The 19685-nt window shown below is 44.1% G+C and overlaps 1 protein-coding gene across 5 annotated transcripts in view; it reads left to right on the plus strand.

Annotated features, from left to right (window-relative positions):
- Nfu1 (NFU1 iron-sulfur cluster scaffold) overlaps positions 1–15103 on the plus strand; it is a 25290-nt gene extending 10187 nt beyond the window's left edge. For 4 of the 5 annotated variants that reach the window (XM_021660844.2, XM_021660846.2, XM_060383692.1 and 1 more), the window contains 4 exons: positions 1305–1419; positions 7567–7627; positions 10657–10831; positions 14954–15103. In XM_021660844.2, the coding sequence (XP_021516519.1) occupies positions 1305–1419; positions 7567–7627; positions 10657–10831; positions 14954–14998 (396 nt within the window). In that variant the 3' untranslated portion in view covers positions 14999–15103. Of the gene's footprint in view, positions 1–317; positions 367–1304; positions 1420–7566; positions 7628–10656; positions 10832–14953 lie in introns of all 5 variants that reach the window. The other variant, XM_060383694.1, reaches the window with a different exon arrangement.
- The last annotated feature ends 4582 nt before the right edge of the window (positions 15104–19685 follow it).

Consider the following 19685-nt stretch of genomic DNA (forward strand, 5'->3'; position numbering starts at 1 on the left):
ACTATCCTCTGGTTTTCAATTTTTCCTTCCTTGGTTTTCCATAGTCTTCCTATATAGTCCAGGTTAGCCTGAAGCCTGTGGCCTTCATTGCTTGGCTCTCCCTATTGCTGGCACTACAAACGTACCATCAGACTAACCTAGAATTTTCATTCTTAATATGCTAAGTTTTTTAATAACACATAGCATTGAAAAATCTCAGGTGAGAGGCTGGAGATAGAGATCAGCAGTTAAAAGCACTGTCTGCCATTGCAGAGAACCCAGTTTAGATTTCCAACACCCAAATGGCATCTCACAAGCATCTATTACTCCAATTCCAGAGGATCCAGTACCCTCTCCTGAGCTCAGGGGGCACCAGCCACATACATGGTACGTAGACATACATGCAGACAAAACATTCATGCATGAAAAATAAAACAAACACATTTAAAAAACCTCAGGTTATGTTTATTTCATTTGTCAAGTTAGTGAAGGGCATTTTTAAGCTGCAGTTAATTGTGGCCCAGGTTTAACTGTAATCCAGGAGCTTCATCCATTCAGAAAAAACACTTGAGTCTCAGCAGATTCAATGCAGTGTCCTTGGCTAGCCCACAACAGGACACAGCCTTGTCCAGGGCTAGCCCACAGCAGGTTGACAGGACTAGAATTTCAGCTTCCAGGCTACTGGAATAAAATTTATTTTATTTTTTATAAAGTGTCTTAAATTTAAAAATTGTTAATTACATCTGTTATTCTGTGTGTGTTTGTGTTCGGACATGCACGAGGAGAGCAGAGGACAACTTACAGGAGGCAGCTCTCCCCTCACCATGTGGCCCCAGGTATTGAGTTCAGGTTGCCAACTTGCTGCCATTACGCGTATTTTCACTAATTCTTTTGTGAGCTGATCACACGAACAGGGAATTAAGTAAATACTATGAACGGCTTACCTATGTGTCTGTCAGATGCCGGAAGGCACACTCCTTCTCTGAAAGGGGGTGTACTCAGTTTTGACACGGGCACAAATGACTAGTTTCAGATACAAATACATGTGTGAATTTGCATAGTTCACTATCCCAAAGCAATACTGTGAGCTAGGTGTGGCAATGCACACCTTTAGTCCCAGCACTCAGGAGGCAGAGGTAGACAGGTCTCTGCGAGTTCAATGTCAGTCTGGTCTACGTAGTCAGTTCCAGGCCAGTAGAGCTGTGCAGTGAGACTGTCTCAAAAACAAAACAAAACAAAAAAATTCTTGAAAGACCTGAGGTGGGAATCTGGATTTGTCTTGCACTTGGCCGGAAATGCAATGTGTTTCTTCTACATGATTATAGGAGAATGAAGAATTAGACTGGAATTTACTGAAACCAGATATTTATGCAACAATTATGGACTTCTTTGCTTCTGGCTTACCCCTAGTGACTGAGGAAACACCGCCAGGAGAAGCAGGTAGCGTTGCGTTGGGTAATCAGCACTTATCTGTTTCTTATTGGATTTCCTGCCTCATTCACACTTGCCTCGATTTCAGAAGTGACCAGAATACGGATTTTTTAAAAAGGTTTATTAGTATTTATTAATCATACAGAGTTACGGGTTTCAGTGTGGCCTTTGTACATGTATGTAGCGTGTTTTGATCATTACCCCTGTGTGCTCTTTCTTGTCTCCCTCGCTCCTGAGGACTCTCTTCCTCTTCCCAGCTTGCCCGCATGCACTCTTGTGTGAGTGGCTTCAGTGAGGCCTGTTAGAGTTGCTCACCAGTGGTGACAGCTCTGTAGATGATGTCCCTCTTCCCCAGCATTGACGTCATGTAAGTCCTCGGAGAGCGTGGGGCCTCGTGAGACCCTTCTCCTTCCACGTTCAGGGGCCTGAGCGGAGATTTTTTTTTTAAAACTCTTTTTTATTTTATGTGTATGGGTGTTTCGCCTGCGTCTATGTCTGTGCACCATTTGTGTGCCTGGTGCCAGTGGAGACCAGGAGAGGGCATCAGATCCCCTGGAACTGGAGTTAGCAGACAGTTGTGAGCCACGGTGTAGGTGCTAGGAATTAAATGTAGGCCCTCTGGAAGAGCAGCCAGATAGCGGTTACAGCTCTCCACCCCATCCCCCAGCCCTTGCGTTCCTCCTGCCCCTCCCCCACTCTGTGATGCTCTGAGGCTTGCTGGTAAAGATGTACAATTAGGGCTGAGCGTTCAGCAGTCTCATAAGAGACTGCTCAAGGGCTCAGCCTTTGACAAGTTATGAGTTTCCGCAGTAACTGTCACCCACTGCATGAATAAGCTTCTTGACCAAAGCAGGTAGCAGTTCAAACCTGTGGGCATAAGCATTATTTAAAAAGAAAATTGGTGAGTACATCATGTGTACTTAGTAAAACAGTTGTAGCTTCCCCACAAGGGCCTGTGACCTTCCTGCCACAGGTTTTGACCAGGTTACAGTACCAGACATGACTTCCCTCCTGTGGAGCTGGCCTGGGTTCCAGTCAGAACCAACTCGGTTACCCCATGTCAGGCTTGCCGCTGTTTCGCCAGTGCCTGACTCGTCCAGTAGTGTAGCAGTAGGGTCTACAGCTGAGTGAGAGGGTTGACACAGTTGTCCCCCAGCAGCCTGCATAGCACTTCTGACACTGTGAGCAGGGAGGGGACTTCTGGAGAGGAACATGGCTGCTCAGGCAAGAGATCAGATCCAAAGTCTGTGTGGTCCAGCCAGAGCACAGACAAATGCCTTTAAACGAATCAGAGGAAGATTAGACAGAGTAGGATATGCTCAGCTCTCATGACAGAGAGAAGAAATGGAAGCTATTTAAGGGGCAATGCAGAGAGAAAGGGAGAGAAAGAAAGGAGGCAGTATTGCTAGGAGAGTTTTATAGAGAGAGGTTGAATGAAAGATCAAGCTGGACACAGGTGAAAGCAGAATGAGCTACAGAATGAGAAGAAGTCAGATTAGAGCAGGTTGCTGGAGTTAGGTTGAGGTCACACAGAGCAATTTAGGGGCCGAGAGAGAGGCCAGATTGAATCAGTCAGGATGGAGAGGAGTTTGAGCCAGAATAGCTGAGTTGAACCAGACAGCGCAGGGCTCAGAAAGAACAAGAAAGGGTGAGCTTATTAAGCAGTAAGTCTGAAGGCTGAAAACATTCCAGGTGTAGGTTACATTGTTAGCTTTTTCAGGAGGAGTGTGCTGAGGAACAAACCAGCCTTAGTTTTCTGTAGTTGCTTTAGACCTATTTCTAATGAAATAATTAAGGGCACAAAACAATGTTTGATGGTGCACACCTATGATCCTAGCACATAGGAGGCAGAGTTAGAACGATTGGTGCAAGTTTGTGGCTAGCCTGCTCTGTATGGCAAGTTCCAAGCCAACGAAGGCTTTCCATTGAGAGCCTATTTCAAAAAAACAAAGTGGGAGAGGAGAGGCGGGAGAGGAGAAAGACAGCGGTTCTGTGAGCTTGGGTGGCTTGCAGTCTTTTACTGATTTTGTAGGGTAGTGCTAAAACGAATGGGTAGAATTGGTTTCCATTCTCTTCCGTGCTGTTTCAGTGTTCTTGAGACAGGATCTTGCTCTGTAGCTCAGGTTGGCCTGAAATTTACGATCCCCCTGCACCCGTTTCCGTGCTGACATGATGGGTGAGCACTTCCATACCCGGTTTCTGTTTTTTGCTCTTAAACTGAGTAACTTGTGTCCTATCACAGCTTGCCTTCTCACTGCGTATAATCTTTTTGAAGGTCTACTATTTAAGCATCATGGTAGTCCATTTTGTGACAAAAGCACAGTTAATTTGTCCCTTCCTTGCTTACATTGCTGGCGCTGATGACGCAAGTACTGCTGTGGACATGCTGGTGCATTGTTCCTTTCCTTGCCCACTACGTGTGCTGATGTCTATTTCAAACACTGCTGCAGTGGGCATCCTGGTGCAGGCTTCTGGGCGGGGGGGAGAGGGGAGTGTAGAGTTTTCCTAAGGAAACAGCAGCTGATTATTTGCTTATTAGCAGTTTATAAGAATTTCTGTTTTGTTATACTTTGGTCATCACTTCATGTCTTCTTTTTTTTCCTGTTTGTGCTGAGACCCTGGAATTAGAGAGCTTGACCTCTGCTCTACTCCTGAGCAGCTCTCCACTCCATTCTAGGCTGGTCTCAAACTTGCTGAGTATCACATAGGCTGGCTTGAAGTCTGAATCCTCTTGTCTCAACCCACTAGGTTTCCGTGAGTGTGATTTCCCCAGCCAGTTACTTATTTAAACCAGTATGTCTTGGTCAGGGTTTCTTTCCTTTTTTTTTTAAGATTTATTTATTTGTTTGTGTATTTATTTTATATATATGAGTGCTCTGTCTGCATGTACCTCTCTAGGCCAGAAGGGAGCATCGGATCACATTACAGGTGGTTGCTGGGATGGCTAGAAGTGCAGCCAGTGCTCTTAACTGGCTGAGCCATCTCTCTAGTTCTTAGTCAGGGTTTTTATTGCTATGAAGAGACACCATGACCACAGCAACTCTTTTAAAAGAAAACATTTAACTGGAGCTGGCTTAGAATTCTGAGGTTTAGCCAATCATCGTCATGACAGGCAGCATGGCAGCAGCAGGCAGACACAGTCCTGGAGAAGGAGCAGAGAGTTCTACATGTGGATTGGCAGACAGCCAAAGGACAGACAGATAGGCACTGGGCCTAGCTTGAACATTTGAAACCAGTGACACACTTCCTTCAACAAGACCACATCTCCATTCCCAATGAGCTTATGGGGGCCATTTTCATTCAAACCACCACACAGGAGGTTAGGTCTAAAATGGTATCTTCTTTTTTTTTTTTTTAAAATCATTTATCTGTCTATCTATCTATCTCTGCAGTACCAGGGCCTAAACTCAAGGCTGTGTGCACTCCAGGCAAGTGCTCTCCCACTGAGTTCTCTTTTTACTTTTTATTTTTGAGGCTGTGTCTTACTGCGTTGCCCAGGCTAACAACTATGTAGTTCGCTTTGTAGTCTAGGCAGGCCTAATTTACAATCATACTGCCTCTATCTCCTTGGAAGCTGAAATTATAGGTCTGTGTCACTAGGCTGGCTATATCTTGTTTAGGTTTCATTCTTGTATTAATCCTGATTCTGAGGGGTTTTCCATGTCTTGTAATTTTTAAAAAGTGAGTCATATGTCTTTTTTTTTTTATATTGACTTAAGTAGGTTTTAAAAAATATTCTAGATGGGTTGGGGAGCTAGCTCATTCCAGGACCTGACTGAGTTCCGTCCCAAGAACCTGCATCATAAAGCTGAGCACTGTAGCATGTGCACTTGTAATCTCAGCACTGGGCTGCAAAAGTGTCCTTTATTTGACTGAGGTAAGTGTCATCTTGGAGGCTTACTGCCTCTGTCTGCTAACCTAGGCCTAGCTGTGGAAGCCTCTAGCCTCCATACTATCTAATCCAGGGCTAAAATGTTTTCAGCCTCTGAAACTTACTGCTGAATAAGCTCACCCTTTCTTGTTCTTTCTGAACTCTGGGCTAGCTGATTCAACTCAGCTGTTCTGGCTCAAACTCCTCTCCAAGCTGACTGATTCAATCTTTTTTCTCACCCTCTGACTGAAAAGCTCTGCTTGGCCTCAAACTAACTCTAGCAATCTGTTCTAATGTTCTGGCTCCCTCTCATTCTCTGGCTCGTTCTGTCTTCTCCTGTGTCTGGCTTGTTTTCTCTTCAACCTGTCACTGTAAAACTGTCCTGGTAAAAACTCCCTCTGAATTCCATGAACTGAACTGGCATGACCTCACTCCACTGTACTACCTCTCAGCTGATGGACTCAACCAAGCTCCCTCAACATGTCTATCTGTATGTCTGTGTTTGTGTTCTGGACTATGGAATGGTTATAACTAATTTTTTTTAACCTTCCATAGGGGCCAGATGTAGCTCAGTGGTGGATTATATTCCTTGGTGTGTATACATACAGGATTATTCCTTAGTGCTATGTGTGTGTCCATGTGTATGCATGTACACTAGCACACACATACGCACACATGCACCACAAAGTGAAAATGATAAGCCATATTTTGTTTCGTTTTTCAGAACTGAGATCAAATCCAGGTAACCACTGATCTGGATGTGTGTTCTTGATAGACACATACATAAAATGACCCCTTCTTTTTTAAAGAGCAACTTAACTGTGCCTACCAAAAATAAAAATGTACAAATTTTGGTTTTGGAATTTAGTTCAGAGGTAGAGTCCTTGTCTAGCAAACACAAAACCCTGTGTTCAGTTCCTAGTACAGGAAGAAAGAAAGAAAGAAAGAAAGAAAGAAAGAAAGAAAGAAAGACGGAAGGAAGGAAGGAAGGAAGAAGAAAGAAAGGAAGGAAGAAAGAAAAGAAGGAAAGAAATGGCACATACAAGCTCACTGGCCTGAACACCCTATCAGTAGGAATTTCTCACATCGACGTGTCTGAAGTATGTTAACATATGTTTCTAGAAGCAAAGGTACTGTGCAGGGTTAGACACTAATGAGATCAAACAGCCAATGAGGCAGAGCTTTGCAAAGATGGATTTATAGTGAGCCTATTTCCACATGCTGATTCGGGGACCGAAGTGTGGATCAAATAAAGTCTGTTCTCACCAGTGTAAATGTACACGTGGAAATGTAAACATGCCTGCAGGAAGTGCCCTTTACTCAGGGAGTGGTAGAGATGGGAGGGCAGCTTAGGACTGCTGCTCTAAGAGACTAGCTTCGTCATGTCACATTACCTGTGGCGTTGCCAGGAATCTAATATTTATTACAGCACAGCATGAATTTTCTGTATTATTTTTTGAAGGAAGATTTACATTTTTATGCAGGCATTGGTAAACCACATGCAGCCAAAGTTCAAGCAAGTATAACTCAGTGGTAGAGAACATGCTCTGTGTTCAAGGCCCAGGCTCCCAGCACCACACAGAATACGAACTCACATGCACACACAGATATACATACATACGTGCACAGGTACACAGACAGAACATCACACACATGTATGCATGCATACGTGGTAAAGCAAAACTGAAATGAAAAGGCATTCTTGGCTCTGATTGTAAAGTGTTTCAGGACTTTCCAAAAGGCCCACATCTTACCTTGAAAAGTCACTAATCGAGAAACTAAAGATTAAAAAGATTCTTCATGTGTAGCTATGCCTTTCTGTCATACACTTGCAGTGAAATCAGACGACGAATTTCTATGCTGCTTTTTGGGAACGTTGGTTTGAGAATGTTGGTTTGCCCATTGCTGGCCCCACCTCAGCTCCAACCATCAGGCTGTGGTGGGGGGTACATTACTGAATACTGAGTGTTGCTCGTCCTTGCTTTTTCTTTTGCAAACCAAATGCTTCCCCGACATGAGCAGTGTCACTTTACCAAGTTATGTGTTCTGTGGTTTTTTTTGTTTGTTTGTTTGTTTGTTTGTTTTGGATTTTGAGACAAGCTCTTGCTAAATCTAGCTAGCCTGGTACTTCCTATGCAGAGCAGGCAGGCCCTGAACTTCAGTGGTCTTTTTTAGCTGCTTGAGTGCCAACATGCCTGGCTATGATAGGAAAATCCTCCTGTTTTAATGCTTATATGACTTCAAAATTGTTACTCTTGCTTTTCTTATTTATAATTGTTTCCTAGGTTCTGAAGAAGATGATGAAGTCGTGGCAATGATTAAAGAACTGCTAGATACTAGAATCCGGTATGTTTTAATACTGTGCCCCCTCTGCTTGGCCTCTTTGTCCCTTAGTCTAGTGCTGCAGAGACAGTTCTTGTTAAAGCAGCATGCTTTCAGCAGGACACTGAAGCAGGGCTCCAGATAAATAGTCAGTGTAAAGCAACATTATTTCCCTTGAACTTAAAGCCTGCACCCCGGGATTCAGTCCCATCTTTACAGCAGTCCATATGGATATAGTCAAGAGGACTTCCCCTCACAGCCAGTGTTTAGGAAAGAGAGTAGACTTCGTATTCTCAGGGATAGTGAAGAGAGGAGCACATAGCAGCTGCCCCCAAAAGAGTACAGACAAGAGCCTGGCGTGGTGACACTGGCTTTTAGTCGCTAGGGAAATCAGTAGGGTCTCTGTGAGTTTGAGGCTGGCTTGGTATACAGTAAGACCTTGAAAAACAACAGTAACAACAAGACTAGTGAGACTAGTGAGCCTGTCTTCACTTTTCTCACAGCAGACATTAAGTCCAGATTTTAAGAAAATGTTGTCTTCTTCAGCTTTTTTAAGACACAACTCAGATATTTAATACAAGAGGCTGGCTGAGTGGCTGGTGTGGCAGCATTTGCCGTTGATCCCAGCACGTGGGAGGCAGAAGCAGGTATTGAGTTTGTGGACAACCAGGGCTACATAGAGACACCCTGTCTCAATAATAATAATAATAATAATAATAATAATAATAATAATAACTAGTTTTACTGTGAAACTGAACAAACAAAGTGAAGTGGATCCTTGAGATATTGTATCCTTGAGATACAATACTGGAGATATTGTAACTGGTGTTTAAGACAGGTGATTAAAATGTTCAATAAAATAAATGAAAAGATGAGGAATTCCTGCATTATCAGCAATCTGTAAGGAAAGAAGAGTATTTATGGAACTAAAACTATAATAAATTAAGACCTCATTAGATTAGTTTCATGTGCGATGTAGCACAGCTGAAGAGTGGACTCGTGCTAGGATACAGAACAGGAGTGAAAACCCAGGTGGAAGCACACAGAAAGGAGAATCCGGGGAAACATAAGGTGGAGTGTCCTGAGGCTCAATGTATAGAGGTAAGAGAAACGCCTGAACAGAGGGCGAGTGAGCACAGAAGTGTTGTGAGTCTTGGCCCTGTTGAGGCATGGTCAAAGTAACCATTCATAGTAGAATCATAAAAGTGAAGTTGTTAATTGGAGGTGACTGCTGTGTAGAAGAAAAGACAGACAAAAGAGTACTTGTTCCGTGCAAAAGAAAACAGACGGAAACGATGACAGCGTTATGCCTGAGGATTTGGCAGGAACATTTAAACGTACATAAGATGGCTAGCAATGGATGAAGTTGTCAGAATGTGAGAAAACCAACTACATGCTCCTTATCAGGATGCATAATCTAAACAGAAGGACAGAAACATTGCAGGTAAGCTGGAGAAGTGCGTCGCATCACACAGTGTTTGTAGGAGGGCTCCTGAAGTCACACAGACACCAGAGACAGTGTGCCAATGGCTGGAGACACCACCGCCCAGTGAGGGTGCTTGCCGGCAAGAATATATGCTCACCATCCAGTATCCAGATTCAAAATAAGTGCATATTTGACAGACGTGACATATCCCACAGCTGTGTGAGGAAATTAACACCTCTCCCTAACGAAGCATAAAGGTAATCAGGAAAGGGAGTTTAAGATTTATTACATTTATTGATGTATTTTTGAGACAAGGTCTCACTGTGTAGCCCTGGCTGGCTTGAAACTTGCTCTGTATCTACCAGATTGATCTCTAACTCAGAGATCTATCTGCCTCTGTCTTCTCATTGCTGGAATTAAAGGCATAAACCACCACACCCATGCTAGATAGAGTTTTTTGAACATATGATTTAACAGTTGAACAAATGTTGGCATATGTATAATGCAGTGGGCAAGAATGAAGTATTATTTTCACATGTACATGGCTCATGCACTAAAGCAGCATGTATGCATGTTCATAAAGCAGAGTTAAATTCATTGAGCACACAGGTTCATTCTGATTGATGGCCGTGCTGGAGAGAGCAGGAAGCAGTGGCGTGCTTCCCTTTTCTGGGGCATGTAAGGGTGGGTAAAAGCATTGTTTGCCAATCTGAACAGTTGCACTTTTGTTGAGACAGGTTCTCACTCTGTAATTGGGCTGGCTTGGAACTCTAGCTTGAGCTAGAACCCCTGGCAGTCTTCCTCTCTGCAAGCATTTCAGGCCTGAGCCTCCATTCCTGGCTTGAATTCTGAATCCCAGTCATAACACCTGTCCACAAAGCGAGTGACACCAAGTACCCATTAACAGCAGGATAGGTAATCATCTGCCACATTTCTGTAGTGGAATACTATGTAGCCCGGAGATGGATGGGCACTTATGCTCAACAAGAGTGAGTTATGTGGGGAGGAAAAAAGCTGCACACACAAGCGAGTGTGAATCAGTGAGGATGCTCAGTATAGGGCAAGTCACTTGCTTCCAAGCCTGCTCACCTGGTCTCCATTCCCAGAACCTACGTGGAGAAGACAGACTCCGGAAGGTTTCACCTGATTACACATATGCCATGAACACACATATATGTGTGCATGCACACACACACATTAACAAAAGTTTAAATTTGATCAAGTTATGGGACTGGAGATATGACCAGATGGTAAAGTGCTTGCCATGTAGGCATGATGACCTGAGTTTAGTCCCCAGAACCCACAGTAAGAAAGCTGGCCATGGGGTGTCTTTGTAATCCCCAATGTTTGTGGCAGAAATAGCTTAGCCTAACAAATAGATTCCTGTTCGGTGAGAAACTCCAGTCAGTGAGCAACACACACACAGGCAGGTACACACACACACAAACACAGGCATGTGAACACATACACATGGAAACACGTGCACGAGTGTGCACACATGCATGAAAAAGTACATGTACACATGCACACATACAAAAACACATGCACAAAACAATGAACTGTCTTAATCTTTTTCATTGAAGGCGTCTGTTGTTTTAAATGTGTTCTGAATGTCCTGTGGCCGCAGGCCAACTGTGCAGGAGGATGGGGGCGACGTGCTCTACAGAGGCTTTGAAGATGGCATGGTGCGGCTGAAGCTCCAGGGCTCCTGCACCAGCTGCCCCAGCTCCATCATCACCCTGAAGAGTGGGATTCAGAACATGCTGCAGTTTTATATTCCGGAAGTGGAAGGCGTAGAGCAGGTAGGCCGCACTGACAGGCTGGGTTTGATGGTAAAGAGGGACCAGGTCTATAACCTGCCTTTACTTGGGAAACTCCATAGGTGAGTCTGTTCTGATTGCACGTTATCAAAGGCTTCAAAACACTTGTTGGAGGGTGGACTGGTACACTGTGTGTTCAGAGGCTGATTTCTGTGTCCCAAGCAGGTTGTGGTCCAGGCATGGCCGTTATAAGAAATGTTGAAGAATTTCCTGTATCAATGGTGTGTAAAGAATGCTCCCCACTTATCTTTGATTGGTTAATAAGGAAGCTGAAGAGCCAGTGACTGAGGAGGCAGTAGGCGGGACTTCCATTCCCAGTCTGGGGAGGAAAAAGATGGAGCAAAAGCAGCCAGGGTGAGACTAGAGGACAGGTAACAGGGCACATGGCTGGCAAGTAGATCCTGCTAGCATAGTCAAGTTAGAATCGGTGAGAATCTGCCCAGCTACTGTGCTTTAGAACTTATTAATAAATGTAAAAAAGCTCCGTCTCATTATTTGGGAACTAGAGCAGGTGTAAAACCCTTTTTCCAAGAAAGTATCATGCAGTTATAGGTGAACGTAAGAGTGGAAGAACTCAAATAATTTATCCACTTCTTATTATTCTCCTTCTCCATCTCCACCACCATTTTTTTTTCCTTTTAAACACAGTTTCTTGTAGCCTAGGGTCACCTTGAACTCCATGTGTAGCTGAGGATGACCTTGAACTCCTGCCTCCCAAGAGCTGGGATTGCAGATGTGTGCCACTGTTGTTTTTAACAATGTTTCAACTATTCAATTTTACCAATAAAGACTCCGGACCCAGGTGCTGGGTGAAAGCCTGCTAGCTCAGGGAGGCAGGGAAAGCATCCTGCTGACCCTCTTCACCTGATGCCCCCAAAGAAGAAACATTCTTCCCCATGCTTTCTCAAAACCCTTCAAACTGAATGTCCCTGCCTTCTACTCTCTATCCATCCTCCTGACTTCCTCTTACACTCTATGGTTTTTTTTCCTATGTTCACCCCCTGTCAACCGGTTGCTTGCTCTGGCGCCTGACTTAGGGTTAACTTTATTTAATCCTGTTTACAGTACCCAAGCAGAAAGCTCTTGGATTAAAGGTGTGTGCTAGGACTGAGCCATACCACAGCTAGAAACAGGTTTTTCCAGTAAACAACACAGTCTTGGGGTTCACAGTGTGATTGGATATCCCGCAACGTGCCACCACACCTAGTCTCTTAAATTTTTCTATTCCGTGTATGTGAGTGTGTGTGCATGCTTGTTAGGTGGGTGTGCACACTGGTGCAGGCCAGAGGGAACTTGTGGAACTGGTCTCTCCTTCCACTTTCTGTGGATTCCAGGGAAAGAGTTCAGCCCATCAGCCATCAGAGGCTGGGGACACCTGCTTCTTTTCCTTGGAGCATCAGAATGTGCAGCCACTGGACTCCGAGAAATGAAGCCTAGCCAGGCTGGCAGGGTCCAGGGGTCCTAGGCCCATCAGTGAGTGGCCAGAGAGAGAAAGCCTTTTCCAAAAAAGCTCTTCAAGTGTTACAGCCTTTTAGGTCGGAGCTCCTCAGCGACAGGGCAACTCTTAAGACGATATTCGGTGAAACAGCTTGTGAGTTTTACTCGGGTGAACAAGGGCTATATGAACCTTGGGGAGTAGGAAGAGATTTTCAGGGTGGGCGCATGTCATTGGCTGAGGCTGAGATGGTGGGGAACCTTTAATTGCATGAAGAGGAATTCCAGGTTCTAGGCTGGGTAATTGCCTCAAGAATTGCAGAGGTAGGGAGTCGAAGCATGAAGGCATAGAACAGGGAGGGAGCGATCCTCAGTCCTGCCCATCTCAAGATTGAGATTTTCAGGTTTGGATACATCTCAACCTTGCTTCAGCTCCATGCCAATCTAACTGGTGGCACGTCCATGTGCCCCACAGTTATCACAGTGGCACTGCTAAGAAGCAGGGCCTCAGGGAAAGGCTCTCAACAAGAAAACCATCGTAGAGGTTAGAAATTTGAGAAACCCCGTGAGTGGTATGTAGCTTTAAAGGTGTCTTCTCCTAGTTGCTTAGAGAATCACGCATCTCTGAGTAGTCTTGAAGAGCAGCCTTCTGGTCTAGTACATCTAGCACAGTCCTTATTGGTCGCCTGCTGGTGCAGAGCTCCCTGTGCGTCTCAGCCCTGTGTGCATGGACTTCCTGAAGGATTACAGGCCCTGGCTGCTCCCTGTCTCTCTCTGCAGCAGCTCTGCTGGGTCTCACCAGCGTCTTTTGCACATCGACACAGAACAGCTAGGTTGGGTCTCACAGGTGTCCCTTGCACATTGATATTGAAAAACTTCTTGGGAATCTTACTCCAAATTTATGAATGATTCTGCCAAAAGAAGAGTTGATTTGCAGAAGTCTTTGGATTAGATATCACTGAAATGGAATATAAAATGTTTATTCTAAAAATACCTATTTTTAGTCAACCTCACAGAGAAACTAGGAGAAAATTCTTCCGTTAAGTATCTCTTATCAGAACCCATGGAATGTTTCAGTTTTTGGTATTGTTTAGTGTTCTGCCTGGGTGGTCTTGCTCTCTTTCCTGGGCTGGAATGACTCTTCGACTTCAGCCTCCAGCTTGCTGGGACTTCTCTGCCACTGTGCTCATCAAGATTTGTTTTTGCCTCATTACTCCCCTCCTCCCTCATCCCTGATGCATTTTGAAAACATAGTATTAGATGAGGCCAGTAGATTAACAAAGAAGGAGCATTTTTCGTCACGTGTCCAGGGTAGGCACAGAATTGACTGCTTGCATTGCCACATAATTGTAGTAGGTGTGGTAAGGAGATAAACATTAATAGCTTTCTATAACTCTTCCCTTTTCAGGGGTGTTGGCCTTTATTACCCAGTATTACATCAGCCCATGAGAGGACTAGCCTTTTCTTTTTCCTATAAGTTTTTTTTCCCTGAAAATCTTCACACTTCTTTAGGTTTAAAATATTTTTTGAGTAAAATCAAAATAGTTTATAGTATTTTAAAAACTATTTTAAGAGATTTTGGGAGGAGGGGTTGGTTCCTTTTTTAAAAAAGAAATATTCTTTTCTTCTTTGAGACAGGGTCTCACTATGAAGCTCTGGGTCATGTTGTAGATCAGGCTGGGCTAGAGCTTACTTTGTAGATCAGGCTGGCCTGGAACTCACTGTGTAGACCAGGATGTCCTGGAACTGACAGAGGTTTGCCTGCCTTCACGCTAAAAATAAAGGCATGTCTCCACGCCCTATTTTAATTCTTTTTTCACATGTGTATATGTACACATACCACCATGCACAAGAAGAGCCTTGAGATTGGTCCTCTTCTTTACCATGTTGGGCATGGGGATCAGGTCTTGGGCCCATCAGCGAAGCCCTCTACCCTGAGCCATCTTTCCACTGTCTGGCTGGTTTTCTGAGTTCAGGTCTCCTGTCATTTAGACTGGCCTGAGCTTGCTGTGCAACAGACACTGGCCATGAACTCTGGATTCTGTGATTTCAGGCCTGCACTCCACTCCTGACAGGATTCAGGTTTTGATTAAGTGTGTTTACAACAATAATTTAGTTAAACTTCAGTGAATGTATTTCAGTAAATAAGGTGCTTTCAGAACAAAAGGTCGGGCTGGCAAGATGGATGAACCAATGAGAGCGCTCACAGTGCCAGCCTGGCAGCCGAGTTCCACGTTTGAAAACTGAAGGATAAAGGAGAGAACCCACCCCAGAAAGTTGTCCTCCTACCTCCACAGCTGCACTAGGATGCACACCCCTTTTCTTTCTCTGTTACACACACTTTTCTAAAAGCACGAAATAATTCTCACTGAAGAGTGCCAGCCAGCCATTTTCAGTCTGCCTAGCGAGACACTGCTGCCAGAGGCCTCTCTTTTGAGACAGGGAACATGGGTACAGTTCTTTGATATGTATTTAATTTGCTTTTATTGTGTTAGGATCACAGGTTCTGACCTAATCTCGTGCTTTGGGCTGTTGATGGGTCTATTCCTGTTGGAGTACTGTGCATTGTCATGGACTATTTCAGGCAGGCAGTTGATGTTTAAATTAGAAAAAAATAACAATTTCTAATCTTTTCCTTAACTCTTGAATTCTCTTTCTTTCTGTCTTTAGGTGATGGATGATGAATCAGATGAAAAAGAAGCAAAGTCCCCTTAAATAATCTTCATTTTCTTTGGCTACAAGCATTGGACTTAATTTCACTGAGTCTGTATTTGTCTCTGCCATGGAAGTTGATTAATAAAATGTTTTCTTCCTCCAGAATGATATAAATATCATTTGCTTCACCTCACAAGTTATTTATACCATCCTGAGTCATCATCCACACACGTGGATTTTATCCATGGGTATTTTTATTCCTCATCTCTGTTGGTTCGTTCTTTGCATGCTGTGTGAAACAGTTTAAAATGCATTTCCCATTTAACCCATTTGCCTTTTTAAAATACAGAAATAAATAGAAAGAATGCTTTTAAAATATTCTAAAATAATTTAGTTTTTCCCATGAGAGAACCAAAATGATTTTTTTTACTGCAGTTTTTAGTTTATTACAAAAAAAAAAAAAGCTGAGTTGTGATGATGCACACCTTTAATCCCAGCTCTCAGGAGGCAAAGGCAGATGGATCTCTATGAGTTCAAGGCCAGCCAGGTCTACAGAGCACAGCCAAGGCTGTCCCGACAGCCAAGGCTACACAGAGAACCCATCTTGAAAAAAAGAAAGAAAAAAAGAATGAAAGCACTAAATAATTCTGGTTTAAAATGGTAGCTGATGAGTAGCTGGCATGCAGGAGCCCATAATGCCATGAGAGGCTCCGAGAGCAGTCTGCTGCCATGGAGAAAGGAGAGCCTGGGCCATGTGAAGCTCATGAGGCCCTGCCTTCCTGCTTCAGCATCTTCTCAGGAACTCTTAACAGGTAAAGACAGATCTTAGAGCCCTTAATTAGCAGCTTTACTGATTTGTGATTTATGGCAGACTGCCAAGTGTCAGCCTTGAAATTAAACAAATTGACATGTATTTTATCAGTTAATTGTAAATAAAAGAAGTCAGTGGGTCGAAGCAGTTACTCTGTTAGTGGCTGACTTGTGTAATTTAATTGGGCAATAGATTTCATATCTGAGCCTGCTGTGATGAATGCCTGTCATCCCAGGGCTTCAGGGGTGGAGACAGCAAAGGTTTCAGGTCCGTGTGGGCCACAGGAAACCCTGTCTCAAAGGAACCAGAACAGTGGTAATGAGAACTCATTTTTAGTCATGTTTAGCTAAAATAAAAAGTGGAAACAAAACTTCCCAGAAATGTATAAGCTATTGTTAGATAAATCCTATTGAAAATGCTTTGTAAAGGCCAGGTTCAGGCCTGCAATTCCAATGAAGGTAGGAGGACCACACGTTTAGATCAGCCTGGGCTACTTAGCAAGATCTTGACTCAAAAAATTAAAAGGAGAAAGATGGAGAGTGCGCAGAGGAGAGCAAATGGAGGTTGTTTCCTGTATATTAATAGCCATAGGATGTTTGCCTAGTACATACAAAGCCCCAGGTTTGACTCCCCAGCAGAGAAAAGAAAAACAGTAAATGTAGGATAGTTTGATAGTTACTTGAAACTAAGACTCTTGGTTAATAGCAAGATTGGTTCTGAGATTTCTTGCTAATGGTATAGGATAAAGTGCTCTGTAGAGCGAAAGGGCCACAGATTCTTCACAGGCTGTTAAACTTGAAATGCTGGGTACAGAGTTTGTATATAAGGCCATATGAGAGTAATTATGCAAAAAAGTAAATTTCCACTGGTGGGTCACTATGCAACAGCACCTTAAGTTAAAAACTTAAATCCCCCTAGGAAGGTAGCTGTTGCCTCTTTTAATAGGTGTCATGGTGGAGGCACAAGCTAGACATTTTCCATCATCCTGCTCCCAAGTGGTAAAGCCAAGAGGACCCCACACTCCAGCTGCACAGCCATGTGCACAGCTCCCATTCTGGCCTGCTCTAGGGGTCCTGCGACCTCATCACGGAGGGAGGAGGCTCTGGCACTTCTGGTGGAGAAGGATCTTTCCTGCCTTGACTCAGTGCAGAGCCACAGTAGTTCTGCAGCCCAGCGGGAGTCTGCTCCACGTCTCCACATCAGAGTTAGCTGTGCTGTCTGCAAACAACTTTTGTACCCTCTGGAGATCCAGGGAGTTTATCTTGGCAGCAGCCCGAATAGTCCACCCCTTATTCTGACATACAACAGGACAGAAATAGCACTGTAAAGGTAAAAGCAGCTTGTTTCACTGTTTCCTGTATATTAAGTTCCTTCTTAGCAAAACTAGAAAGCTGTCTTCTAGCCTCTCCCTCATGGAGGAGAAAACAAAAGTGAATTGTTCTTGCAGACGGGAGTGAGCACCCATTGTCTTAGCATGAGGAGTTAGGTCATGCTCTCCTAAGGTAGCAGACGGTCTTCGTAGCTTCCTGCTTTTTTCCCTCCTCATTCTCTTAGCAACATTTCCCTCTTTCGTTTGGGAAACAGCTGTCAGTCACTATTTCCCAACCAGCATTTTCACAGGAATAAAGCACTTACCTCACACCAGCCTAGAACCCTCACCTAGAACACAGGAAGTGAGAATGGTGGAGAAGCCTCAATCTTGTGGAAGCTGCAGATGTGGTTCTAGAACTGTGTGAGGCCATTTACCTGTTTTCAAGATTAGAGATGACTGCATCCTGCAGCATTGACTGTGGTTTTTATATAGATGTGACCAAAGATATTGTATCCCTGCCTTTCACACTTACTGTTAGCCAATAAATCCCTTCTTCCTCTAGCTTAAAATGGGTTTCTATTGCCATTTATAAAGAAAAAAACATTTAATTATGAGAAAAGTCAATAAAATTACTGGTTTTCCAGAGTGTGCATATGTACATATGTAAAATATGCAGGGAAAGCTCATGTGCACACACAATTACATACAGCAGTGGAGCCTGTTGAATCCAAAATCTGAAGGATAGGCCGTTGAGCAGGAGTCTGAGCTCTGAAGCCTGGCCACTCCCGAGGCCTTGCTTAGGGAGTTCCAGGACAACCACAGCTACATAGAGAAACTCTGTCTTGAAAAACCATTTCATCTGCTGAGCCATCTCTCCAGCCATGTGACAGGGTAGGCTCCTGGGAAGATATGGTGTGAATCTAGTTAAGACTCCTAAAGGGATGGGAGGGGGCATGAAAACTGAAGTGACCACCTACTAGCCAGGTAGGACTAGTGGAAGCAGGGAAATAACAACCCACCGACAAAACCTTTGATCCAAAAATCTCCCTGTGAACAGGAGCCTAACATGACTGTGGTCTGGGATACTCCAGTGAGCAGCAAATGGAGACAGATGCTGGGACTTGTAGCCAAGCAAGGGGAAGAGCTCCATGGGTCCTGTGGAAGTGTTGGGGGAAAGATGGAGGGGACAGGAACTTCACATGAAGACCAACAGATACAACTAACCCAGTCCAGTGGGGGCTTACATAGAGTGAGACATCAACTAAGGAGCATGCATGGTCTGGACATAGGCCCCTACAGTTATACTGTTCTTATATGGGGAGTCTGGCAAGTGTGTGTGTGCGTGTGGGGGGATATTTCTAACATGAACTCTATTGCCTGCTTTTGGATCACTTTCCCTGGCAGGGATGCCTGGCCTGGCCTCAGGTGATGAGGATATGCTCAGTTCTCATGTGATTTGATGTGCTGGGGAGGGTTGATACAGGGAATGGGGAGCTGCAGCTGAGTAGAGGGAGGCCACCTTCAGCTACCTGCTCTAAGTCCACTGAATGAAGTGTTCATCTCATCCAAAAACATCCTTCCAGAATCATCCAGAGTATCTGACTAAATATCTGTTTACAATGGCCCAGGTTGATGCATGCAACCCTTTACCACCCCTTTTCCACTCAGAACCTTTATGATTCTCCCTAAGCCATAAACTCCGAATAAAGCCGCAGCAGGGGTCATCTTCCCACCTAACTCGGTATGTCCAGCTCCAGAAGAGGACGCTGAACCCTTCTTTGCTAGTCTGTAGCCTGAATGCTAGAATGTAAAGTTAACGAAACTTTATCCTGATGGAGATGTTCCTTATGTTACCTGGAGATAATGAGGGAAGAAAACTTAGCTGAGTGTGAATACATGTGTATGCACAGGTATATTTGCAAACATTTATAAGGAAGAAACATGGCTACGGTTCTCTGTAACTGGTCACATCCTTGTAACGCTCCTATTACACAGCTCATATTTCCTTTGCCTTCAGCAAACAACTCAGCTAGGTGTGGTCTTGACCTAGTGAGGCAATCCCAACTTTCTTCCTTGAAGGTGTGCCCTATTAGCGGTTCTGTCTGGATTGTGCTGTTATAATTTCCTGTTGACGTTAATCATGGGGGATGGGGAATGAAAGAGATGTCCTCCTTCAGTTGTCCTTCCTTTTCATTTTTGTGCAATAGTAGTCCAATTTCTACAGGTTAGGATCGACACATTCTACTTGACACCATAAGTCACTTTTTTTTTTCCTTTCCTGCCTGATTTAGAGGCATTTAGATCCCAGAGCAGCAGGGTGGCAGTCACCTTCTGGGTCAGTACCATACAAGTTTTCCTTCTTTTGGGACTAGGACCTCTAGACCAGCAGAGCATAAGGAAGCAAAGAATTTGCTTGTGGGTCACTAGGGATAATAATGACCAATCACCCCCAAATGGAGCCCCCTTTTTTTTGGACCTTTGAGCTTTGGCTATGGTAGAAAGCATCGAAGTCTAGGAACAGACAGCCTTCTAGGCACCTTGCCTTGCCATAGCAGGGAATTCTCTTCCAGATCAGTAACTAAGTCTTCAAAAGTGATTTCAGTGTTCTGTCAAGCCAGCTGCTT

Source organism: Meriones unguiculatus, chromosome 5 (genome assembly GCF_030254825.1).
Source record: "Meriones unguiculatus strain TT.TT164.6M chromosome 5, Bangor_MerUng_6.1, whole genome shotgun sequence".
Taxonomy (NCBI): Eukaryota; Metazoa; Chordata; class Mammalia; order Rodentia; family Muridae; genus Meriones; species Meriones unguiculatus.